The sequence below is a fragment of the Rhamphochromis sp. 'chilingali' genome (genome assembly GCF_963969265.1).
Source record: "Rhamphochromis sp. 'chilingali' genome assembly, chromosome: 9".
NCBI lineage: Eukaryota > Metazoa > Chordata > Actinopteri > Cichliformes > Cichlidae > Rhamphochromis > Rhamphochromis sp. 'chilingali'.
In genome coordinates, this window is record NC_137936.1 from 25,573,053 (window position 1) to 25,599,328 (window position 26,276).

At 40.8% G+C, this 26,276-nt stretch overlaps 2 protein-coding genes across 4 annotated transcripts; both read left to right on the forward strand.

Moving 5' to 3' along the window:
* Positions 1-5,533: 5,533 nt before the first annotated feature.
* LOC308403099 (kelch-like protein 10) lies at positions 5,534-8,626 on the forward strand. Its single transcript, XM_080892350.1, has 4 exons — positions 5,534-5,968; positions 6,427-7,038; positions 7,538-7,687; positions 8,268-8,626. The coding sequence occupies exons 1-4, from the start codon at positions 5,549-5,551 to the stop codon at positions 8,619-8,621; spliced, it is 1,536 nt and encodes a 511-aa protein (XP_080748476.1). The 5' UTR covers positions 5,534-5,548; the 3' UTR covers positions 8,622-8,626.
* Positions 8,627-11,030: 2,404 nt separating this feature from the next.
* On the forward strand, positions 11,031-25,118 carry appl1 (adaptor protein, phosphotyrosine interaction, PH domain and leucine zipper containing 1). 3 transcript variants are annotated; one of them, XM_080890846.1, is made up of 23 exons: positions 11,031-11,210; positions 12,606-12,704; positions 12,806-12,865; positions 14,916-14,987; positions 15,134-15,221; positions 15,484-15,525; positions 16,578-16,636; positions 17,352-17,498; positions 18,579-18,661; positions 18,755-18,916; positions 19,130-19,318; positions 19,428-19,470; positions 19,543-19,599; positions 20,018-20,109; positions 20,372-20,551; positions 20,878-20,930; positions 21,288-21,462; positions 21,647-21,683; positions 21,784-21,924; positions 22,009-22,059; positions 22,141-22,230; positions 22,807-22,942; positions 23,116-25,118. In XM_080890846.1, the coding sequence occupies exons 1-23, from the start codon at positions 11,157-11,159 to the stop codon at positions 23,121-23,123; spliced, it is 2,118 nt and encodes a 705-aa protein (XP_080746972.1). In that variant the 5' UTR covers positions 11,031-11,156; the 3' UTR covers positions 23,124-25,118. The 3 variants fall into 3 exon arrangements, with proteins under 3 accessions (XP_080746972.1, XP_080746971.1, XP_080746973.1); XM_080890845.1 differs by having other exon boundaries at positions 22,807-25,118; XM_080890847.1 differs by lacking the exon at positions 14,916-14,987 and having other exon boundaries at positions 22,807-25,118.
* The last annotated feature ends 1,158 nt before the right edge of the window (positions 25,119-26,276 follow it).

The following is a 26,276-nucleotide window of genomic DNA, read 5'->3' on the forward strand; positions in this document are numbered from 1 at the left end:
CACACTTCCAACTGAAAAAAAAAACTCTTCATAGATTTACTTTACTAAGCTGACCTGGTTACCAATAGACATGTCGAAGAAGACAGAACAGGGAAAAACTTGCACAGACTTAAATTTTCACAGAAGAGAAATGGAGAAAAAGATGAGCGACTCGGTATGCACAGCCCTGAACAAATTCCATCTGGATGGAAAACTGTGTGATGTGGTGCTCGTAGTGGACAATGTTATGTTTGACGCCCACAAGATCATCCTCAGTAGCTGCAGCTCATACTTTTGGTGAGTAGGTTATCTCAGCAGGAACAAAGTATCAGCAAGAAACTCCGTGAGTAACCAAATTCAAAGGTACATAATGTCTCTGATTGTGAAAACTAATACAAAATACAGTTTAAGTCATAATTTTCAAGTCCTTCTTTCTATTTAGAAGAGGGGTCTCAAACTTAAATGAGCTGTGGGCACTGTCACCTCCCTGGATGGCTGCTTCCGCAGTGCAAAAAGTAGTGCAAAAAAACAAACAAGAAAAAACCCACAAATATTTCCAAAAATGTAGTGTTTTGTTTGTTTTTTTAAATTTGAAATATTGTGTAACAAAAAAAACACCTAAAAACGTGAACTGAAATGTTTTTCTCTCACTCTTAATTAACTAAAGTCTTTCATTAAACTACCAAATAAACAAATTGGTACTCTCTTTCTGGCCAGACATGTGGCAGGACTTCTGCAATAGTTTTGTTCATGTTTAACAAAATAAAAATGCAGACATAAGCATTCACATTAGCTTTTAACTGCTAGTGAAGATTGTTTTCTTTACAAAAACTCTCTCACTGAACTAACACAGCCAATCCCTCAACATGTATCTATTTTCTGCTCATATTGCCTTCATATTAAATAATGATTTGCTTTTTAAAGAACTTATTTTAACATTGCACTCAACAACAAACAAATCCTCCCTAACAAAAAAAGTAACTTCAAGGGCCAAACTGCATTATATTTCTTCACATCAATATACGAACCACAAGTAGGGGTGACGTAGGCCGCAAGTGGCCCGCAGGCCACGAGGTTGAGACCCCTGATTTAGAAATTTGTTTTGGTCAGCCTTTCTTGGTTGTTTGACCTTCACTATACCGACTGTGGTATGTGTGACAACATAAGTTCCTCAAGGCTTACGATTAATGGGAGTATTTGTTGTGGTATTACAACATGTGGTATGGGAAAGAATCCTGGTCCAACAGATTACACAGTATGGCATGTTGAAACTTGAAGTCAGCACTGCAAAAAGTCTACCTTAAAACCATGATGGAGACAACTTTTGTCTTGCAGCAAAACTTCTACAAAAATTTGCATGATCATAGAAGTGTTAAATGTCCTTGTAATATCTTTTTAACCAAATTAAATTTCCATTTTATCAAGAAAAAAGTATTTATTCAAAGCATATACAGTGGGGCAAAAAAGTATTTAGTCAGCCACCGATTGTGCAAGTTCCCCCACTTAAAATGATGACAGAGGTCAGTAATTTGCACCAGAGGTACACTTCAACTGTGAGAGACAGAATGTGAAAAAAAAAATCCATGAATCCACATGGTAGGATTTGTAAAGAATTTATTCGTAAATCAGGGTGGAAAATAAGTATTTGGTCAATAACAAAAATACAACTCAATACTTTGTAACATAACCTTTGTTGGCAATAACAGAGGTCAAACGTTTACTATAGGTCTTTACCAGGTTTGCACACACAGTAGCTGGTATTTTGGCCCATTACTCCATGCAGATCTTCTCGAGAGCAGTGATGTTTTGGGGCTGTCGCCGAGCAACACGGACTTTCAACTCCCGCCACAGATTTTCTATGGGGTTGAGGTCTGGAGACTGGCTAGGCCACTCCAGGACTTTCAAATGCTTCTTACGGAGCCACTCCTTTGTTGCCCGGGCGGTGTGTTTTGGATCATTGTCATGTTGGAAGACCCAGCCTCGTTTCATCTTCAAAGTTCTCACTGATGGAAGGAGGTTTTGGCTCAAAATCTCACGATACATGGCCCCATTCATTCTGTCCTTAACACGGATCAGTCGTCCTGTCCCCTTGGCAGAAAAACAGCCCCATAGCATGATGTTTCCACCCCCATGCTTCACAGTAGGTATGGTGTTCTTGGGATGCAACTCAGTATTCTTCTTCCTCCAAACACGACGAGTTGAGTTTATACCAAAAAGTTCTACTTTGGTTTCATCTGACCACATGACATTCTCCCAATCCTCTGCTGTATCATCCATGTGCTCTCTGGCAAACTTCAGACGGGCCTGGACATGCACTGGCTTCAGCAGCGGAACACGTCTGGCACTGCGGGATTTGATTCCCTGCCGTTGTAGTGTGTTACTGATGGTGACCTTTGTTACTTTGGTCCCAGCTCTCTGCAGGTCATTCACCAGGTCCCCCCATGTGGCTCTGGGATCTTTGCTCACCGTTCTCATGATCATTTTGACCCCACGGGATGAGATCTTGCGTGGAGCCCCAGATCGAGGGAGATTATCAGTGGTCTTGTATGTCTTCCATTTTCTGATGATTGCTCCCACAGTTGATTTTTTCACACCAAGCTGCTTGCCTATTGTAGATTCACTCTTCCCAGTCTGGTGCAGGTCTACAATACTTTTCCTGGTGTCCTTTGAAAGCTCTTTGGTCTTGGCCATGGCGGAGTTTGGAGTCTGACTGTTTGAGGCTGTGGACAGGTGTCTTTTATACAGATGATGAGTTCAAACAGGTGCCATTCATACAGGTAACGAGTGGGGGACAGAAAAGCGTCTTACAGGGGACGTTACAGGTCTGTGAGAGCCAGAGATTTTCCTTGTCTGAGGTGACCAAATACTTATTTTCCACCCTGATTTACGAATAAATTCTTTACAAATCCTACCATGTGAATTCATGGATTTTTTTTTCACATTCTGTCTCTCACAGTTGAAGTGTACCTCTGGTGCAAATTACTGACCTCTGTCATCATTTTAAGTGGGGGAACTTGCACAATCGGTGGCTGACTAAAAACTTTTTGCCCCACTGTATATATATATATATATATATATATATATATATATATATATATATATATATATATATATATATATATATATATATATATATATATATATATACACTCAACAAAAATATAAACGCAACACCTTTGTTACTGCTCCCATTCCCCATGGGATGGACGTAGAGACCTAAAATTCATTCCAGATACACAATATAACCATCCCTCCCAAACAGTGGTCACAAATCAGTCCAAATGTGTGGTAGTGGGCACATCTGCCATATTGAGATAATCCATCCCACCTCACAGGTGTGCCACATCAGGATGCTGATCTGACATCATGAGTAGTGCACAGGTGTACCTCAGACTGCCCACAACAAAAGGCCACCCTGGAATGTGCAGTTTTGTCTCACAGCAAAATGCCACAGATGCCACAAGCAATGAGGGAGCGTGCAATTGGCATGCTGACAGCAGGAATGTCAACCAGATCTGTCGCCCGTGCATTGAATGTTCATTTCTCAACCATAAGCCGTCTCCACAGGCGTTTCAGAGAATATGGCAGCACATCCAACCGGCCTCACAACCGCAGACCTCGTGTAACCACACCAGCCCAGGACCTCCACATCCAGCAGGTTCACCTCCAAGATCGTCTGAGACCAGCCACCCAGACAGCTGCTGGAACAATTGGTTTGCACAACCAAACAATTTCTGCACAAACTGTCAGAAACCGTCTCAGGGACGCTCAACTGCATGCCCGTCGTCCTCATCGGGGTCTTGACCTGACTCCAGCTCGTCGCCGTAACAGACTTGTGTGGGCAAATGCTCACATTCGATGGCGTCTGGCACGTTGGAGAGGTGTGCGCTTCACGGATGAATCATGGTTCACATTGTTCAGGGCAGATGGCAGCTGAGAATGTCCCAGTTCTTGCATGGCCAGCATACTCACCGGACATGTCACCCATTGAGCATGTTCGGGATGTGCTTGACCGGCGTATACCACAGCGTGTACCAGTTCCCACGAATATCCAACAACCTCGCACAGCCATTGAAGTGGAGTGGACCAACATTCCACAGGCCACAATTGACAATCTGATAGACTCCATGCGACGATGTGTTGCACTGCATGAGGCAAATGGTGGTCACACCAGATACTGACCGGTTCTGGGTCCCCAGACCCCCAATAGCGCAAAAAACTGCACATTCCAGGGTGGCCTTTTGTTGTGGGCAGTCTGAGGTACACCTGTGCACTACTCATGATGTCAGATCAGCATCCTGATGTGGCACACCTGTGAGGTGGGATGGATTATCTCAATATGGCAGATGTGCCCACTACCACACATTTGGACTGATTTGTGACCACTGTTTGGGAGGGATGGTTATATTGTGTATCTGGAATGAATTTTAGGTCTCTACGTCCATCCCATGGGGAATGGGAGCAGTAACAAAGGTGTTGCGTTTATATTTTTGTTGAGTGTATATTTTTTATTTTTTATTTTTTTTTGAATATGTATCAGGGAGCACCTGAAATTTTACTCATGCAAAGCCAAAGGGCACTTTTTCCTGTTTATTTGCTTTTAACCCCCAAAACAAACTAAAACCAAACAAACTCGGTTTTTCATTTGTGAATATCTAGGGGTCCTTTGAGATTAAAAACCCCCCCAAAAAACAAAACAAAAAAACCCCACAGTCACATATACGTGTAAAAAGTCTTTTGTGCAGCCACCTTTTTTATTTGTGCACCACTTTGATGTAACCACACCTACAAGAAGAACCACCCTGGAAGTGGCGACACACTCACTGGAGGTTAATTGTGTGCAGATGCATCAGAGTGCAATACCCTAATAGTTCCCAGGATTGGTACATTTTTAACTGTCAGGACCTGTCGTGACCTTTTGCACCTTCTCCTGTTGGTAGGGTTGCAAATCTGTGTATCATTGAAGAACCAGCTAGAAATGGAGTTTGGTCAGAACAATAAATGACCATTAATATATCTGTGGGCACTTGAATTCCATCACATTTCTAAATCTGCTTTTACTCTGACTACAGGATATCTTCACATATTTAAGTAAGTGATAATTCCACTGAGTAAAGAAGAGAAACAAAAGTTTTTGTGTTCAGATATACTTAAGGTACCTAATGTGAAGGTTCTCATATTGCACAAACATAAACATTTTATTATTACACTGAATTTGTCCCTTGGATGAGTGATGAAATATTTCTCCCACTGAAAACGTTACGTCCAGATGAACAGAATCAACTTTTTTGGGATTTTCTTACTTGGATGATGCATGCATCAAGACATTATATTAGATTGCAGTTACTAATTCATTAATGTGTACATTAATATTTCAGCTGGAGAAAATGTTTTTTACTTAAATGTAAGCTTTATTTTTAATACTAAAGCATAATCTAGTACTAAACTAATTTTATAAAATATACTTCCTGAAAACCTGATGTCCTCTAAATCCCACAGCACTCTCTTCACTGGAGCCTGGGCCACTCCGGAGAAGTGGATGTACACCATCCCCGGCGTGTCATCTGAGATGATGGCCGTCATCATCAATTACGCCTACACCAAATCTGTTCCTCTGACAGAGGATAACGTGGTGCCCATTTTAGCAGCTGCAGACCAGTTCTTGGTCCCGGGGATAATTCAGGCCTGCTGCTTCTTTCTGGAGGAACAGCTGTCTCCGGAGAACTGCATTGGCATCTGGAAGTTGGTGAACTTCTACTACTGCCCTGAACTGAGGAAAAAGGCCTTCTTCTACATCCTGCATCACTTTGAAGAAATCATCGGGACCACAGAGGAGCTGCTTGATTTCTCTGAGCAGCAGCTAGCCGCTGTACTTGAGAGCGATCACCTCAACGTGAAATGTGAAAACAGAGCATTTGAAGTCATCCTCTTGTGGATTGACCATATGCCTGACCAAAGACAAGGAAGTATCTCTGTGCTGCTGCCCAAGGTAACTTAACCACAAATCAACTGTAGCTGTAGTCAGCTTAATAAAACATGTAGTCCAGGCACCATAACTGGCCTGGTGACTTCATGTAATACCAGATAGTACCACATGATCGTAAAGTAAGTCAGCATAAAATGGGGTTACAGTTAAAAAGAAATGTCAAATGTTATAACAGCAGAATATTATATCTGAAAACATATCAACACATATGTTAAATTGCTCCCCACTAGTGGTTTAATTTGAATTACAATCTGTTTAGTCAGCAATTGGATCATTTTGTGTGAAAATCAGTGTGATTCCACAACGCACTTGTATTTTTTTTTACACTTAAAGGAAATTTTTTTTTAGAGGAGTGACTTTTTTTCATTGAGGTCATTATGAGATCACATTAGGCTACATGTGACTTAGTTAAAAATTAGCCTGACACCTTTGCCTTAACCCCTCATTCTTTATTTATCCAGGTACGTCTCACCTTGATGACCTCTGAATACTTCCAAAACAGCGTCATGAACAATGCCATGATAAAGAACAATGCTAAATGCATGTCCATCATCAATGAAGTAGTGGAGGTGTTTCAAGCTCGTGGTCTCAACAGACGTCCACAATTCATTTACAGTAGCTTGCTGAGCCGGCCACGTCTGCCTTCTTCCATCTTATTGGTCACTGGAGGCAAAAATCGCTCCACTGCACGATGCAGCTATGAGGCATATGATTACCGAACCAACAGCTGGGCCACTGTGGCCTGTGACATTCATCGTGCTCACCACGGAGCCGTTACGCTGGACGGCTTTGTCTACTTAATTGGTGGCTGCAACCGTGAAACTAACTTGAAAACTGTGCAAAGACTTGATCTCAGCAGCTCTACATGGCAACTTGTGACACCCATGTACAATGCCCGGTGCTATGTCAGCGTTGTTGTGCTGAATGGATGCATTTACGCCATGGGAGGCTTCAACGGACAAATTTCCCTGAGCAGTGTTGAGTGCTACAAGCCTGAGACTGACCAGTGGACCTTCGTGGCAAGAATGAATGCAAAGCGAGCTGCAGCCAGTGCCGCAGTTCTGCATGGAAAGGTAGGTGCAAGGAGACATGACTGAAAGCAGTGACCAAACTATGTTGTTTTCACTTCATTGTTCAGTCTAACAACATGTTTCTTTAAGCCAGACTATAGGAACAATTTAATGACTTTTCAGGCTCAGTGAATGGTGTAATATCATCCCAGAAGCAACCACTCCCATCAGAATAGAGATTTTTCTTTCATTTAGAGTACCATTCTATTGATTTGACACTTCTCTCCAAGGTGGACCCAAACAAAGCCACTATTAAAGAGATAACATACGCCCTTAAACTGTTTTCCAATTATTTTTCCTTGAATTTGTAACCTCTCTCTGTATGTCCTGTAAAAATGCAGTAATTGTTGATATTCCATTTCGTTTTCCGCTATTAGATAATATATCTTTATTCCTGAACCTGCCTACCAAACTCTGACTAGCTCTTCATGGATAATTAGCTACTTTCCCTTTCAGATGCTTCCTTTTACCGCAGGTTAATTTCTCTTAATCCTTTCTACAGGTTTATATCTGTGGGGGTTTCTATCAAACTTATAGCCTCCCTACAGCTGAATGCTACAATCCAGACACCAACGTGTGGACCACAATTGCTCCCATGATGTGCAGCCGAAGAGGCCTAGGAGTTATTGCTTACAAAAACCAGATATATGCAGTAAGTGTACCACAGTAATTTTATTGTACTCTAGAGTAACTTTGCAAGATTCACAGTTTAAAATAATTGTTATTTCTCTTAAACTGAGCCTCGGCACAGCTCCCAGTGCATTGCTTAGTAGTTAATGTAGATTGCATACATAAAATCATGAACTGTGCATAGCCAAACACTTACACAAGCTGAAAGAAACATACCACCATGAATCCGACTTTAGCATTATAGGGCATAGATTGCATGACATAAATCATCCACAGTCCCCCCACGGTAGTTGTCAAATCTAAAAACTATCCTGGTGCTTTGTTGTCTGTTGCATGTCTTCTTCTTCCTTTACTTCATGTTCCTTTCTCAGGAGCTTCATTTAGACTCTGGTCACTGGGGTTATGTCATTTAAAGTGCTGAAGGTTAGAACGTGAATACAGAGAAGTCATTCAGACTTACTAACAAATTTTTCCTAGTGGCCACTAGCAGCATTGCAGTGAGGAAAAAAATGTCCGAAAGAGTTGTATTTCATAGTTTTTTTTTATTCAGTGGTACTTCTTTCTTCTGAAACTATGAACTCATGCCACTCTCCCACTCCCAGGTTGGTGGCACCATTAATGGGTACACCCCACTGCGTATTGTTGAGGCCTACAACACTATCACCAACAGATGGCGCGTCCTGCCATTTATGCATCACCCTCGCAGCCACTTTGGAATTGAAGTTGTGAATGACCAGCTCTTTGTGGTCGGAGGATATAATGGCTATCACCCTACGTGTTCTGTGGAGCGCTACGATGGGGAGGCTGGTTGGTGGTACAGGACCTCGGACTTTGCGGAGTCCCGCAGTGGCCTGAGCTGCTGCGTGCTACATGGATTCTACAGCTTGGCGGAGAATTTGTTCCCTCGTGGTCCCCTAATGCTGCCTAATGTGGATGAGGAAGGTGGAACCTTCTGACTTCAGCTTGCCTGTTATCATAGTAGCATTTTAATTAATTAATAATAAAAGTTTTTTTTTCATTATTATTACTTTATCTCTATATTTTTATGTTTTATGTGTATTGTATTATAGTATGATTTTGGTCAGATTTATATTAATATCATGGATAAGTATACATACATACAGTATATATATAAGGAGAAAGTGGGATAGTGAGGGAGCTGAAGAAAGTAGGCAGGACTACTGGGAGGCTGGTTATACAGCAAAAAGAGAAATAGCAAATGCACCTCTACCTCTAAAGCAGGGGTCTCAAACTTAAATGAGCTGTGGGCCAATGCTGGCACTGTCATCTCATTGGAGGGCCACTTTAGTACAAAAGAAACAAACAAGAAAATACCCACAAATATTTCCAAAAATGTAGTGTTTTGTTTGTTTGTTTTATATTTCAAATATTGTATAACAAGACAAAAATACAAACATGAGCAAAAATTTTTTTTCCTCACTCTTAACTAACTGAAGCCTTTCATTGAACTACCAAATAAACAAATTGCTACTCTCTTTCCTCTTTGCTATAATTTTGTTTGCATATAACAAAATAAAAATGCAGACATAAGTGTACACATTAGTTTTTGGCTACTAGTTAAAATTGTTTAACTCTCTCACTGAACTAACACAGCCAATCCCTCAACATGTTTGTACTCTCTGCTCATATTGCCTTTATATTAAATAATTATTTGCTTTCTAAATAACTTATTTTAACATGCCAATCAAAACACTAAAACAAATCCTCCCTAACAAAAAAGTTACTTCAAGGGCCAAACTGCATTATATTTCTTCACTTCAATATATGGGCTGCAAATAGAGGTGACGTGGGACACAAGTGGTGACACCCCTGCTCTAAAGGTTTATAGTAAGTGAAATCTGAGGCTGGACACTGAGGAAGGAGAAATAACTTGTATTGATTGGCTAGGAAGTGAAATCAAGCTGGAAAGGATTAATCAAGAATAGAATGGAAATGTACTACAAGTGAAGAGAATGTGTTGAGAGGATGGAAGGAGTACTCTGAGGACCTGATAAATGAAGAAAACGAGAGGGAGGAGAGGACGTGTTGGCTGAAAGTTAGTGGATCGGGAATTGCAGAGGATTAGTGAGGAGGTGAGGAGCTATGAAGAGAATGAAGAGTGCAAAGATTGGTCCAGATGACTGCTGAGGTAGCGTGATGTCTAGCTCTGAGGCCACTGATGTTTGCAATGGTGATCACAGTGGTCAACAGAAGATGTAGGTAGGAGTCTCCCTGGACTATGAGGTTTGCAGATGTCATTCTGAGAGTATGGAGAGGTTGGAAGAGAGCCTGGAGCAGTGGAGGTGTAAAAATTAAAGTCGGCAGAAACAAGACAGACTACATGAGTATGAATGAGAGGGAGAAAGGTTTAACAGTGAGGCCACAAGGACCAGAAGTAGTGAAGTTGGATAAGTCTAAATATCTGGGGTCAACTGTCCATAGTACGGAGACTGCACATAAGAGGTGAAGAAGACAAGCATGGAGTAGGTGGAGACAAGTGTCTGGGGTGATTTGTGGCAGAAAGATAGCATCAAAAGTGAATGGTTTGAAGGTAATAAGACCTGCGATGATGTACGGTTTGGAGATGGTGGCACTGACAAAAAAACAGGAGGAGGACCTGCAGGTGTTAAGATTTTCATTGGGGGTGAACAGGATGGACATGCTTAGGAATGAGTATTGTATGAGAGGGACAACGCAGAGTGTTTTGGAAACAAAGTTAGAGATGCAAGGCTAAGAGAGTTTTGATATGTGCAGCGGAGGGACAGTGGATATATTGGACAAAGGATGTTGAATACAGAGGTGCCAGGCTGGAGGAAAGGAGAAGGAGCACAGAGAAGATTCATGGATGTAGTTATGGAGGACCTGCAGAAGGTTGAAGATGTCCAGGATAGGATCAGATGGAGGCAGATGATCCACAGTAGCAACCGCTAAAAAAAAGCAGCTAAAAGAAGATTTATTATTCTGCTCATCATCATTATCATCATCATCATCATCATTTCTCAACAAACAATTATATTTGTAAACATGGTCATTTTATATGGTTTGTGGTAATAATTTTGGAAAGTTGAACATTTCAAAATTTAAATATCTGTTACAAAAATACTATTCGTAAAAAACGCGTTTTTAAAATATTGTACAAAATGTGGCGTCAGTAAATTTCTGAATAAGATTAAAAAATATTTCAACAGGAAACTCGCCGAAGTAGTTGCCATTACGGCTCTAACGTGTACGCGCTATCCCTGTATCACTGAACTGATGGTTAGAGCCAAAATGGCGAATATTCCTTTAAAAAATAAGCCAATCACATTGGCTTCATTTTCTTCTATCCAATCCAAAACCCCGTAGAGGGCGTGGCATGTGGAACCGGGAGGAGCTGTTTTGGGGTGTTGTGAATCCGTGTAGCCCAGAAATCCTGAGTGGGAGTTGTCGGACCGATTTGTTGTGTGTTTGTCTTGCGTTTCTCAGAGATTATCAACACGCCTGCAGCAGCTATGCCCGGGATAGAGAAGCTACCGATAGAGGAGACGCTGGAGGACAGCCCGCAGGTAACAGCTCTACTCCCCGAGGGCTTCAGCTAAAAGCTAATTCTAGCCACGTCTATAGCTAGGCTAACTGTCTTTGTAGACTGTTTGCCAACATCCATCGGAATGGTGCTAATCGCTAACGGCACAGCTAACCACAGCTTCTCAAGCGGGATACTTCAGCTATGCAGTGGGATCATAAACTGACTGCTTTATGGATCAGGTGATGGAAGCTTTCGCCAAGCTGCCAGATCCTAAAATGTCAGAGTTAGTGCTGGTTTGCACATAAATTAACGGTTAACCTGCAACTTCCGTAGCCACTAAGCTAATCATTCCTCCCTCTTCCCCAGTAATGGTTATCTGGTCAAACACCAGTGTTGTATTTCTGTTGGTGTCACACCGTGCCCAAAGCTTCAACCGCACTGCTGCAGATGGACAGAAAAACAACTCGAGCAGTGATGTTGTTTCCTGAAAATTTTAGGAATAACACCTGCTGTGACATCACGGATTGAGGTGTGGTCAAAGTGTATAAACTTACTTGGTTTGAAGCTGCACATACCCAGGATTTACTTACGTTAACTGTCAGAATAATCTGGGTATCAGCTCTCAAAGCACAGGGACATTCTTGCTGCTCTCAAGCACAAAAATCATTTGCAAGAGCGAAAAGAATTTGCATAACCGTTTTTTCAACCCTGAAAATGTAATGTGGCTATCTCATGTTTCTAAGAAATTATAAGAGCATTAAAATAAGGGAAACTAATTTTGACAAATGCCTGTACTCTGATGGACTGAAACTCAGACATATTCATAATACGAAGATAAAGTTTTGCATGACCTTATTAGATATGTTAAAGTTATAGAGTAGAAAAAAATCAGCTGACTCTATCAGGGTCGGGTGGGAACTTTTCAAGCTGGTATGACTCTGGAGTCTTTGCAAAATCTTTTAGTCTATATAACTAATGATTTATGCTTCATCCACTCCAGTCTCTTATTAACTCTCTCGGTGTACATTAGGCGTCAGCTCTGTTATATTTGTAATTTAACAGTGGGAGCTGGAGAGAAACCAGGTTACCGCAGCAGTAAAATCTGATTTACAGCAAGGTGAAATACATTCAGGATAATCACACAACAGGTTGCAACCATTCAGCTTTCAGGAAAACAGCCTGAGAGTGTGATTTATTTCTCACAGTGAGTAATGCCTTGAAAAAGACAGGGACCAGCAGGATGTTAAGACACACCTTGAGAGCAGCAGTAGTGCGTGCAGGTGTTTGATTTGCAGAAATGTATGCGGGTGAAGTTTTTGGCACTCGCATAGGAAATTTTCTGGGGGCAAGTAAGCTGAGTATGGTTTCACAAACGGATCATGTAGTTAAATCAGCTGCATGATGTTTGTTTGTTTTTGATGGTTTTTGTTTGCAGACACGGTCTCTGCTGGGAGTTTTTGAGGAGGACACTGCAGCCATCTCCAACTACTGCACACAACTGTATCAGGCCATGCAGAGGATTTATGATGCACAGGTACACACACATACACTCACTCACAAAAACACAAAATCAATAATGTGCTGCTGTTTGGATAGTGTGTGTCCAGCTCTTAGTGCTGCGGATTTGTCTTCCAGAATGAGCTGAGTGCTGCAACACACCTGACCTCCAGACTGCTGAAAGAATATGACAAACAGGTAGGAAATGCCATATTTGTCCCAACCACAGCACAAGTGTACACACTCAAACACTAGATTATTTTATTATTTTTATTATTATTACAAAGAAGTGCTGGACACTAAATATCTGAAAGCTTCACAAATGAATCACCCTTGAACCAACTGAGATCTCTCTGTGGACATTAAGCTTAGGATCAGGATTTTTTCATAGCCAGCCGGCAATATATAAATGACTAACTTTGTGTTGTGCATGGATTGTTTCACACATTCCCTTGGGGGAAGTTTGACTTGGCTGAGATACCTCACTATTAACTTCTAACTTGGCTAAACTTCATCAATCCTGTTTTATAATAATACATTTTATTTGTGAGCGCCTTTTTAAAACCCAAACTCACCATACAAAGCATAGAAGACAACTGGTAGTAAGGATAAAAATCAGCATTAGACAATAATTGGAGTTAGGGCTGTTCGATATAACGATATATATCGGATGACGATAAAAAAACGTCTATCGTTTCATTTCGTGGTGTCACAAAATAAACTGTTTAAGGCAATATTTTTTCATCGTTTTGATGGTCACTGTAGTGGCTATATTAATTTCTTAAAGTTCTCTCTTTCTCTTATATTTAATATAACCACACTACGGACGGACAAGCGCCTGTTTTTATGCGTTGTCGTTAGCAACAACGACGGTAACAGCATCGCGTGTCCGCTTGTTTATGTTCCACATAAACCTTTCACAATAAAGCTCAAGATCCTGTTGAGACTTTTCAAAATAAACTGAATCACGTGAAAGAGCAGATTATTTACGGATGAGAAGTAAAAAAGAGCCACCAGGTGCTAAAAAATAAACCTTAGACTCAAACGTCAGAACAGGCTTTTCCCCACAGCACGCCGTGTAATAAATACTCACAAAGAAAACGGCGGCCTTTACAACTTATGTCTAAAAATGTATCGTTTCATGCATCGGTTAAAACATCGGTCTCCAGCTACATGATGCGCAGCTGGAAACACTTCCCGCAAGACGAGCTGCCCGAGATTCACAGAATTTACAGAAAATGTTACATTTTTGTGATTTATATCGTTATCGGGACGATAGAATTCTTATTTCGGGATATGAGATTTTGGTCACATTGCACAGCCCTAATTGGAGTCACTTCTCTGGAGAATCGTTTGGGAGTTGAAAGAATTTGGACTGTTTTTAGTTCCCAGCGGTGCCTCACTATTTGACTGATTTTTGGAAATTAAGGAGGATTCATGCAATTCAAAATACTCCAGAAGCTGTCTGGCCCACTGCTACAGGCCATTCGATCCTTATACAACCGTTGCAAGAGCTTGGTCCGCATAGCCAGCAATAAGTCAGACTCATTCCTGGTGGGCGTTGGACTCTGCCAGGGCTACCCTTTGTCACTGATTCTTTTCATAATTTTTATGGACAGAATTTCTAGGTTGTAGGCAAGTGGCGAAAGGCTTCCACTTGGGCGGTCTCAGAATCTCGTCTCTTGAGTTGAGTTGAGTTTTCTAAAAGTTTTCTTAATTCTGCCATAGTTTCACTTGTGAGATTTCTTTTAAGCTACCCCCATTTCCCTAAGAATGCTCTGCTTTTTTGGAAGTCACTGTTCTGAAAAACATTTTTGGAGCCAGCTTTAAGTGGTCAATTGGGAGAACTGCAGGTTTTGGCACTGCTTGGTGTGGCTTCCCAGTCTTATCACACAAGCCACAGGCCTTGCTGTTATAACAGCCTATCTTCGTTATACCAATAGACCCTTAAAAAAGGGCAATAAAATACTAAATGTCAGCCTTGTAATACCATCCATTATACTTATCACCCTAACCGTAATACTGTAACAACGAGCCTCTTATCTGTTACTTCACACACATCTGCCTTTACCACACCTCTGTGAAATTTAGTCTGGCCATTCCTGTCTTCTAGAAACAGCTTTGGATCAGCATTATTCAGATTTTTTCTTTACCATAATAGAAAATATTAGCGGTTTTAATAACATCCAGAAATCTATGTGTTAATCTCAGCTGTGTAATGTTTCCTTATTGTTGCTGTTGTTTGCAGCGTTTTCCTCTCGGGGGTGATGATGAGGTGATGAGTTCTACTCTGCAACAGTTTGCAAAAGTCATAGATGAAGTGAGTTAGGTTTGCATGTTTTGATGTCCCAAACAGGCAAATTTGGTGCAAAATAAAAAGAATAAGAAAAACTTGTGTTATATTTGTGTTTGTTCATCTGATTCATGGTTAGGATTTTAACTTCCTCCTTCTCTTCCTCTTTCTAGCTCAGCTCCTGTCATGCTGTCTTGTCCACACAACTTGCTGATGCCATGATGTTCCCCATCACTCAGTTTAAAGAGCGAGACCTGAAGGGTAGAAAACACTTTAAGCTCTTTCACCCAGTTTTGAAACTGTTTTAGAGACGTTAATAATGTATAATGACAATTTTCAGTTTACTAGTTTGCCATCAACAGTGACACATAATGTAAATTATTTTCTGCATTGCTATGTTAGTTGTTTACTTTCAATATTAATATTTAATATTTATGGTAGTAGAATTAATCTGAAGCAGCAGCTCTTGCTACATAAACAGATGCACTTTGCTCTCTAATGTGAGTTTTTTTTGTCTCTCCAGAGATCCTTACTCTTAAAGAAGTCTTCCAAATAGCCAGTGATGGTAAGCTGTACCTCATAAACTACAGTCAGTGCACTTTATTGCCTACACATTACGCTTGCATTGCACCTCCAGTCATGAAAGCCCTTCCCATGAAGTCTCTGGCAGTTTTTGTGCTGATATTAATAACAAAGACGTTTGGGATCTCTGCAGAGTGATGGGGACTTTTACGTGCTCTACCTTTTAGCACATGCCGACCTCGCTCTGTAACTTTATGTGGTCTGCCACATTGTGACGAATTTGCTGTGGTTTAAACACTTCCTGTTTGTAATAATACCACTTACAGCTGATAATAGCATATCTAGGACGGAAGAAATTTCATAAATTGACTTGTTGCCAAGATGGCTCCTATTAAACTGCTATGCTCAAATGCAGTGAGCTCTTTAGAATGACCCATTCTTTCACGAATGTTTATAAAGACAGTTTGATTTTATACATCTGTGGAAATTGGACAGAAAATTCCTGAATTCAAACATTTAGAGGTGTGGTTCAGTACTTTTATACTACATATACTTTATGTCTAGATAAATCACACATGTGCAATATAAAGCCATCTGTTTCTGACCCGCGGTGTTTGAAAATTAGCGTAAGAGGCAGTATAATTCTTGGGCAGTCACTGTAGTGAGACTTTACTGCTGTTTAATTCAGGCAATGCAGCAGTTCATATCATACAGTTAACAAGACTTATATAAATGTTCATTTAACATTTAGTACTTTCATTTAACCTTTAACCATGTTTCCATTTGATCTTGGCAGCATGGCCCTCTGGAGGGGAAAAAAGTTGAACTCTGTATATCACAGTGCTTTCATCTCAGCTTTCATTTAAATCTTTTGTGATCTAGTAAATACTTAACTTTAGATCTTAAATTTTAGGCCCATATATAAAAGAAAAATTATTGAAATGGTAGAAATAGAAGCTAAATTACTTGCAATTGTGAAATTTAGTTTGTTTAGGTATTTTTAGTGTGCATTTCAGGCAGTTTCAAGTTTTCTAACTATTAAGAGGGCAAGATATATTTTACTATTAAAAATCTTTTCTGTGTCTCTGTGTGCAGATCATGACGTGGCGATTAACAGATACAGTCGCTTATCCAAAAGGAGGGAGAACGACAAGGTAACAGCTTTTAGGTTTACCATTCATGACTTCATACCTCAAACTATACATTGACTTTCGTGGTAATGGTTTTATTTTACATGTCCGTAAATGGTAAATCATAGTCTGGAAAGTTTTCTATTTAACTGTAAAAACATCCACAGTTAGATGGATAGAAGCTTAGCAGCTTTGTTTAGATTGGTTGGCTGAGCTGATAAGAAGAAGCTGCTTTTATGATTTAAATACAGCTGCAGGAGTCTGTGGATAATTTTCATATTTTGCATGTTCAGCACACTCATTGTACTTTGTCAAAAAGACATATTAGTATGAACTTGGAACTGAAAGACCTAAATGCTTCCTCTGTTTTCCCTCAAACTTCCAAATCACTGAAGTTTATTCATTAAATTAGTAATTTTTGGTCATACCAGCAAATCTGTCATTTTTGGTCTCTATTTTGGTTTCTATAAAAATAATTTTACAGAATCTGCTATATTTAAAAAAATAACAGCAAAAACTCCTCAGTAGTATTTTTTTAATTAAAGTTACAGGAAGTGATGACTGTGTGGAAATGCAGCTGCAATGATAGATGGGGTTGGGTTGTTTTAAAAAGTCTCTCATCAAGTTTCACATTCCTCAAAGCAGCAGCTTCCTAGATGATTATCAAGACCAAATGATATTATGCGAGTGGATAATGTTATCTGGCTTTTTACTGAAATAAGAGTCTCGTGTGTTGCAGTTACGGGCGGAGGTGGTGGAGGATGTCTACACCTCCCGCAAGAAACAACACCAGACAATGATGCACTACTTCTGCTCACTGAACACTCTGCAGTACAAGAAGAAGACAGCTCTGCTGGAGCCACTGCTGGGATACATGCAGGCACAGGTGTGCACGCCTTTACTGCAGAGTAATTCAGTTCACATATATAAACTTCAGGAAAATCAGGCTCAGGAAGGGGCAGCCATCTGCTGCAACCGGTTGTGGGTGATGAGAGAGAGATGGGACTAGTGCACCTCAAAAATCCAACATTAGGTCTTAACCAAACGTTAACTGGATTCCATATCTGACTCAGGTCCGAAATTCTTTTCCCCCACGAAAAGCCAGAACAGTGTGAAATACACATCAAATCTTTAACTTGGCAAAATGTTAATCCCCCTGCTTGATTCTGGGAATTTTGGAAACAGCTTTGAAATTCTTTGGTAATCCTGCAAAACAATTCTGACAGACATTTTAAGCCTGACTGCTGAACTTTTATGTGAAGAAATGAAGTTTGATTTCATTGAAGTTTTTGCACTATCAGTGCAGGCACACAGTTTCATGTCAGGTGATATTCACACACACATGCGCATTAGTGGTGACACATTGTAATCAGGCTTGAATAGGGGAGGACCTGTAGCAACAAAGGTCAAGTAGTCTAAGACACGTGGGAAGCATCCAAGAATAGTTTATAACAAGAAAGAAACTCGATGGAAAACGCTGTGAGCTCAAAGAAGGATATGAAGGAAAATTTAAAGAAAAGGAAAAGATTGTGGTGCTCTTAGAGTCAGACTTTTTAATCTGATGGTGGATGTTGTTGATGTGGGTCTTAAACTAAAATGCCCCAAATATGGACTAAAAGAAAGTGCATTTTACGTGTGGTATAGGTACTCATTTTGTTTCCTTAACTTTCACGAAGAATGGTTCAGTGTATCCTTTGCTAAAGGAGGTAACAAAGGAAGCACTAAGGAGTGAGCTCTTATTGTGACGACCACACACACACTTCCAGGTAACTTCACTCAGTTAGGAATTCTGAAAACTGATGTCATCCACAGCCAGTGAATGAGGGCAAGAACAAACATGGTTTGCCTTTACTGCCAGAAGGGGGAGACAGAGTTTCTGCAAAGGAGATTTAATACCAAAACAGTGTGAAATCACATTTATTTGAAGTCAGCTCTGAAGTGACCAACCTGTTTTTGTTCTCCTCAGATCAGTTTCTTTAAGCTGGGGTCAGAAAATCTCACCCAGCAGTGGGAAGAGTTCCTGGGAACTATAGGAACCAGTGTCCAGAAGTAAGAACTCCTTCATCCCCAAACTGTTAATTAATTGTGGAGACAGGAAGATTTTAGCAATGAGTGACAATGAACATGTGAATGTATGTATAGTGTACGCCGGGAAATGGAGGAGGAGGTGGGGCAGATGCAACAGACCATCCAGGAGATGGAGAGGGCTTGTGACGCCCTTTATGCACCATGTGACCCCGACCCCGCCCACTCACCTGTGAGTCGCAACCTGACCAGGAAGCAGGGCTACCTGTACATCCGGAAGTAAGCCACAGGACGACTTCAGTGTTTTATTTCTTAGTGAGCTTTAATCCTGTTTCACCCACAGACCCAGAACAGTTTTTACATTGTGCATCTCTTATTGGGGTGACTGTAGCTCAGGAGGTAGAGGGGGTCATCTGCTAATTGGAAGGTTGGTGGTTTGATCCCTGACTGTAAACACTGTGAAATCCTTTTTGTGTCTTTGCTGTCTCACAGTAAGACTGGGCTAGTGTCATCATCCTGGGAGCGACAGTACTTCTTTACACAGGGTGGAAACCTGATGCAACAGGGCCGGGGAGAGGTGGCGGGCGGGCTGGTCACAGACCTTGACAACTCCTCCGTCATGGCAGTTGACTGTGATGACCGCCGATTCTGCTTTCAGGTCACTTCCTTTGATGGGAAAAAGTGAGAGGTCCTTTTTTATAGTTCTCTTCTCATATGTGCTCCGCCCCGCCCCTTTTTTTGTAATTCTTAGGTCAAAATAAAAATCATTTTCTTCTCTTTATTATGTCAGAGTGGTGACGCTGCAGGCGGAGAGCAGGAAGGAATGCGAGGAGGTAAAATACTCTAACTTTATGAAGCCTCCTTTGAGTTTGCTGCTGTTTTCTGATGTTGTCTCTCTCCACTAGTGGATCTCCACCATCAACAACATCTCAAGGAGGATCTACCTGAGTGAAAATGCAGAGGTTTGTGTCTGCTTCCTTCTTCTATCGACCTTCATGTTGCTTACCGTTCACTGTTGTATACCTTTGGCAGCTATTTTAGTTGTAGTCTAGCCAGGGAAGTATGTGTTGTAAAATATCAGCATCAATATTGTGAGATGGTGCAGAAGACCTTAAACTCTTTGCATGGGAAATTATAGATTTTCTGAGGAAACTACTTTGATTTGACTATTTGGCACAAGGTACTGGTAATGAAGATCTGATCTAATATCTGTCTTCCCACAAGGTTTTTGTAATTGTGCGACAGTACGCCAGTGCACAATTTCTAGACTTCAAGCAGGCTTCAGTAATAAATCACAGCAGCTTGGCACGTACAGAAGCAAAAACCTCTCTATTAGAAACCAGATGATCTCAGTAATTCCTAGTTACTTCTTGTTGGCAGGAGCTTGCAGCCAGAGTGAACCAATCCGCTCTTGAAGCCGTGACACCATCACCGTCCTTTCAGCAGAGACACGAGAGCATGAGACCAACCAGGTAGGAGTGTGTGTGGGTGCGTTGTCAAACTAGTTTAAGTTTTAGACTGGGTATTTCTACCTGTCCTCTCTGTTTGGGGGTTCCGATTTTTTCAAAATTAGGTTTAGGTGAGAGTAATGATTACCAACACCCTCACAACCTGCTGTCGGCTTCCATTATTTATTGAAGTAGGGCCGCAGGTGGTCCAGATTTCATTATGGAGCCCTGTCATCATCCTCTTTCTCTCCCTCTCTCGCTCTCTCTCTCTTTGTCTCCCATCCAGTAAGGGGCGAACGGGTCGAGCGAGCAGCATCAGCTCTGTGGGCTCCGAGCCATCGCCCGCTCTTTCTGTGCTCTCACTGGATGCACTGGTTGCCCCAGAAACACCCATCCAGTTTGACATAATTTCCCCCGTCAGTGAGGAGAACTCAGGACAAAGCAAAACAGCACCGCAGTCCAGCAGGTACGTGTCTGTCAGGGAAAATGATGAATCACTGTTTAAATTTCCAGCATGTGTTTCACAAACTAGCCGGCATCATAACGAGGCGATACCGCCTGACTGCGCAGCACCATCTGCTCAGATTTGAAGGTTCTGTGCTGCATGTGCTGCAGACAGTGCTTGTGAACATTAGAGTTCAAGCAGCTCTGCCTATATCTACTGTTTACATGGTCTGTGAAGCATGCAATGACAGAACAAAAAGCAAGCTAACTAAACTAATAATGTGAAGACAGATATATCTGAAGCTATGAAAATATGACTGTTTTGTGTGTTTATGTGCTTCTCTGCAGGAGAAGTAATCCATTTGGGGAGTCAGGAGAGAGCACAGCAGAAGACAGTGAAGGTACTCGTGTCTGTCTGTCTCGACTATTTTATCAATGTTTATTTATTTATTTACGTACGTCTTTATCTTCTAAATGACATTTATGACTATGCAGAGGTCATGTTAATGTTATAACTGGGATTCTGGATAATAACTCATGTAGAAAAAAGGTTTAAACTGCGTATTTATTTAGATTATAATGGGTTTTATTATTTCCATTATTATCCATAATTACAACCAGTTTAAAATAATTTAAAGTGATTTAATTATTAAAAAAGTACATTTAAACCACCAAAGAATCAGCTTTTACACAACTCGAGTGGAACCACAGCCATACATGAAGTATGTTTTGTTTTTTCTGGTTTTTGTGCTGCGTAGACTCGATCCTCCACCAGCTCTTTATCGTTCGCTTCCTGGGCTCCATGGAGGTGAAGACTGCCGAGTCAGTGGATGTCATCTCTGAGACCATGAGGCAGATCCTGGCTGCCAGAGCCATCCACAACATCTTCAGGATGACCGAGTCCCACCTGCTGGTCACCTGCGACTGCCTCAAGTAGGAACTGCAGTGATCATTATGAGCGTGTTGGATGAAGCCGATGTTTGTTGTGTGACTAACTTCTTTTTGCAAAGCAAGCATGAGCCACGGGAACCACATTCAAGAAAAGATAAAATAAAATGCCAGCTTGAAAAAAATTGCAATTATCCTCTTATATTAAAATAGGTCTTTTATTTTTCAGGCTAATTGATCCTCAGACACAAGTGACGCGACTCAGGGTACGGTGACCGCAGTTTCTCCAGTTTTGTCTTGTTTCTAAGATTTGAGTTGTGTCACTTTTGTCTTTGCTAACTGGCATCCTGCTGTGTCTCGCTGCAGTTCCCTCTCTCCACTGTGGTGCAGTGTTTGTCCCATCAGGACAACAAGAGGCTGTTTGGTTTTGTTCTGCAGTCGGCAAGCGGGCGGAGCGACAGCCGAGCCATGTGCTACATCTTTGAATCCAACAACGATGGAGAGAAGGTTGTGTGTCCGTTTATCTGTTTGGCTGGCGGTGTAACACATCCTTCTTACTGTCTGATCGTCTGTCTTCTTCATGCTTTTCAGATCTGTGACAGCATCGGTCTGGCCAAGCAGATCGCCTTGCACTCGGAGATGGTAAAGACTGTAACCGGGGGTCATTCATGTGTTGCTGTGGATGTTTACGCTTGTTTTCTTATTGTTGCTCTTGTGATGCAGGACCGTAAAGCGGTGGAGAAGAAAAAGGAGGAGGATAAGGCCAAAGAGAAACAGAAGGAGGAACTGAGCAAGCAAAGACAGATCGAGAAGGTGATTTTTTTTACCTTTCAACACAAACCTTGCACTATTCCCGTGTTATAACGAATGTGCAGAGTATGCCGAGCAGCCAGGGGGTGTTTTTAGTCTGTAATACAATGTAAACATGGCCTATGACCCCATCATCACCACTTTAATTGAATAGTCTGTGAGTTTGTTGGACTTTGGGGTTCATCACTTAAAGACATTTTTGCTTTGTCTGACTTAAATGAATGAAAACATTATGTTTTACACTGCTGTGCAAAAATCTCAGCCACCATTTTTTTTCTTTTGTAGTTTGCATCCATGGAGCCAATTTTAACTCTTTACCCCTCGGTGTTACCCTTCAAGTGGTTCTTTTGTATTGGTCGTCAAACCACATAAATTTGTCATTAAGGGTACTGTGGCGGTTGTCAGATGTCATCTTTATAGTTCACTGTGCTTTTTTTGAAGGTCTTTCAAGTCTTTTTCCACACATTCTTAGTCCAGGTCTTACACTCGCCCCATTAAAAGCTCCATCTGCCACCAAATGCTGAAAACAACACCACGCGCAAGAAAAAGTTCACTCTTCTTCTCTTGACTGACTTTCAGGATCTGGAGGAGCAGAGCCGCTTGATCGCTGCATCAAGTCGCCCGGCCAACCCGCCTGGCTCTGACGGACAGTTCCTAGTGCTTAGCAACAGCCAGTCAGAGGACAGTGACGCTGGAGAGGAGGGGAAGAAGAAGGGTGAGTCTGAAGCTTAACGACACTCAGAGGATGCATGTTTTACCTCCCAGGCGAGTCCCAGCTGGTAAAATCGAGACCACAGCTCAGGAATCAGAGGAGGGGAACACCACTCGCCCACCTATCCGCCCGCCCGGACTGCCTGGAACTGAAAAACATGTGCTTCCTCTGTGCAGGACTCTGAAGCTTGTGATGGAGGCCTGTCACTCTAAAATGGAGGATATATCTAACGCACCCTCACTGTAAAAGGGAGGGAAGTAGGTGAGGAAACGCCTCATCCAGGACTCGTGTTTTATTCTGTGTTTAAAAAAACAAAAACAAACAAAGGAAAAAAAAATGCTGCTTTTATACCGGCTCCACTTTCAAGAAGAGACATGAATATAGATTAACCTCTAAGTTTCTGTTTTTATGTTTATTTTATAAGAAGAGCTAACAAAAATATGGAAGACGTAAAACAAAATGTGAGAAGAATATTGAACCTGGGTCTGTCGGTACCGGCTCTTGCATGAGTGCACTTTGAGAGGAAGTGATGGTTTTTTTACCCGTGATGAAGGTCCCAGAGGGCAACAGGACACCTCATCCACTTTCTCCATCAGTGTTGTTGATTTAAAAAAAAAAGAAAAAGAAAAAAAGAAAGAGGTCAGCTGATGATCTGAAACACAAACAGAAGATAGAAAGAGAGCCTGAGTCTTATTTTGAAAAGGTCATTTAAGGATTCCTTCCTTCCTTCCTTCCTTCCTTCCTTCCTTCCTTCCTTCCTTCCTTCCTTCCACTGGCTTCATTTCAGCACATCACAGTAGGTCTTCACTGATTAGTCAATTAATTGATAAATAGAAAATTAATTTTTAGTAACTGCTAACCAGCTGTTTTTCCAACACCGTGTTCAATTTATTAATATTGTTAGATGTTATTTAGCTGCAGAAAAATGTGGCTCGATTGTTCAGACACTGTTTAGACCAGGGGTGGAAAACGTATATTCTTTATAACGTTAAGTATATTTTTCTTTTTATGGAAACAGACATATGTAAACAACAGTTAGACCCTTAATGCTAATCAATTGACAGTAATGTTAATATAACTGTTAAGTAAAGTTTAAATCAACCCATTAAAGGGACATCTTACAGTCCACTGCAGCTCCATGTTTTTAATCTTGGACTTGAGTTGTGATTCACGGTTCAGAATCATCTTTATTTCTCTTATGCTGGACCTGGATTAAGCGTTTCACTGTAGCTATTGGTTTCTTTTTCTGGCATGCCTCACCTATAGATATATTCAAAGCTACACTTTAATGAGAATAATGGTCAGTTTTGGTCTGTTTTGGGGTTTTTTGGTGTATTTTTCCCACAAATATCACTTTAATCTTACTTAGTTACCTTGCATATTCCTCCTACAGTGGTTTAATCCTCCACTGACAGGGCCTGCCTCACTCTTTCAGAAACCATTAACAAAAGCCAGCTTTCTTCTGATTGGCTGCACTTTGGAAACAGAAAGTTTGAATAGCAGATAATAGATAATAATTATAATAGATTAACTTTAGAGATGCGGAACTCAAAACCTCCCGATTAAAAATTCAAATTTCGTAAGCCATCCAGTGGGCCGATTCAGCCCCTTAGATTATATGTTTGACACCCCTGGTATAGACCAAATGCAAAAATGAAAAATATTTGGCCTTAAGTGTGCTTGAGCTTTTACTGATAGTACCTGAAAGCAGCAGCTGAATGAAAGGTTCAAAGGGAAAAATTCATCCTGTAAGTTTTCAGACTTTCTTGTCTTTGCATGATTTGGTCTTTGCTCGCTGACAGTGAAGATTGCTGCTTTGAGCACCACAAAGTGAGTTCACATTAGTTACATTATAGTCAAGAAATGACGGATTATACACCAAAATGATCTATTTGATAAATGGCACTACAGGATAGAAGAAAAACGTGTACGTTTGACTTGACCACTGCCTTTAAAGATAAAAAGTCAGCATACGTTCAACTACCTGCACTCACTTTGTGCTTATATTTGATGGTTGAAAGTTTGAAGGATGGTGGGTTTTGTTTGATTTGTTTTGCTTTTTTAGTTTTTGTATTCAGACACCTTTGGATTTGACTCCCTGACATTAGAGACCTATGTTGTGATTGTTACCTGCTGAGAAAATTTAGACCACTTAAATTACACCTGTCGTTTTACTTATCATGAATACAACTTAACTTTTGTTCCTTTTGGTTCAAAGCTGAGCTCCAGATGGATCTAAGGTCCACTTCATCGACTTTCAGGTGCCAATATTAAAGGAAAAATCCACCTTTATTTTTATTTTCAAGTCTTGGTCTTGGACTAATTAAAGAAGCCACAAATTTCAGTTTACTTAAAGAGTCTGTAAGATTCTGTAAGGGTCTGTAGAACGAAGGTAAAAATTTTCATGGCTTCATTAAATATGAAGAAGTTATTTTAACTTAAAAAAAAATCAGCTGAGTGTGAGGAAGTCAGCTGGGAGCTAAGTTTACATGGTGACTCGTGATGACGTTAACACGGCCACATGAACTCATCGTACTGGTTACTAAAGGTATCTGCTTAAGATAGAGGAAGTGCTAAATCCACAGTCCTCAACAGCATGAATAAATTTGTTTTGTGCACTAAAAAGACTTCATCTTTGGAGGATGCCCATTTGAATCTTAACATGCAGGAGCCACGTATTTGCTCGTGTTAAATATTGGAGTGTACTTTTGTACAGATTTTACAGCAAAAACACAACCAGTATGAACATAAATATGAAAATTTGATTTAAACCAGAAAAAAAAATTCTATTTAAAACAGACTTGGAAAAATTCTGAATTTAGATTTTTTTTTTTTTCTTGGGTATTTATTAGTGAAGCCATAATCATGCCATAATCAGTCCAGTATTCCAGCATTTCAAGCTGTTCGTATGCAGTGTTTGTATGTGTGTGTTAGCGTGCTGTAAGGGTCGGAGCCCATGTAAATGAAAGCAGAGTTTGCATGACAGTAACACTTGTTAATGAGCTCTCGTACCAATTAACCGTGAAGATTTAAGGCCACGTCAGTGAGCCAAAGATGCTTTTCTCTCCTCTCTCGGGGCTGTTCCGGGTGTGAATTGCTGGTCTGACATTTGCAAAGTTGGAGGTCTGTTAAAATAAATAAATAAATAAATAAATAAATAAAAGGGAGAAAAGCACAAATTTCCCTCAAGTTCCCTCAAACTGAAAGGAGAACATGGCTTTCTGTGTTCATAAAAGAAAAACACTAGACTTTAAGCTCCTCTGATACAGTGTTGAAAAACCAATAACCACCTGTGTGTCATAAAAAACAGACTCCATCTTCTTTCACATTGCCTGCT

What these genes read in the sequence shown, in the direction of transcription:
- LOC308403099 (XM_080892350.1), top strand. Translation starts at nt 5,549, where the DNA reads ATGATGGCCGTCATCATCAATTACGCCTACACCAAATCTGTTCCTCTG. An exon ending in TCTCTGTGCTGCTGCCCAAG is followed by an intron (nt 5,969 to 6,426) that starts GTAACTTAACCA and finishes TTATTTATCCAG; the next exon opens with GTACGTCTCACCTTGATGAC. An exon ending in CCGCAGTTCTGCATGGAAAG is followed by an intron (nt 7,039 to 7,537) that starts GTAGGTGCAAGG and finishes TCCTTTCTACAG; the next exon opens with GTTTATATCTGTGGGGGTTT.
- appl1 (XM_080890845.1), top strand. Translation starts at nt 11,157, where the DNA reads ATGCCCGGGATAGAGAAGCTACCGATAGAGGAGACGCTGGAGGACAGC. An exon ending in CTTCCAAATAGCCAGTGATG is followed by an intron (nt 15,526 to 16,577) that starts GTAAGCTGTACC and finishes CTCTGTGTGCAG; the next exon opens with ATCATGACGTGGCGATTAAC. An exon ending in ACAGCACCGCAGTCCAGCAG is followed by an intron (nt 20,552 to 20,877) that starts GTACGTGTCTGT and finishes GCTTCTCTGCAG; the next exon opens with GAGAAGTAATCCATTTGGGG.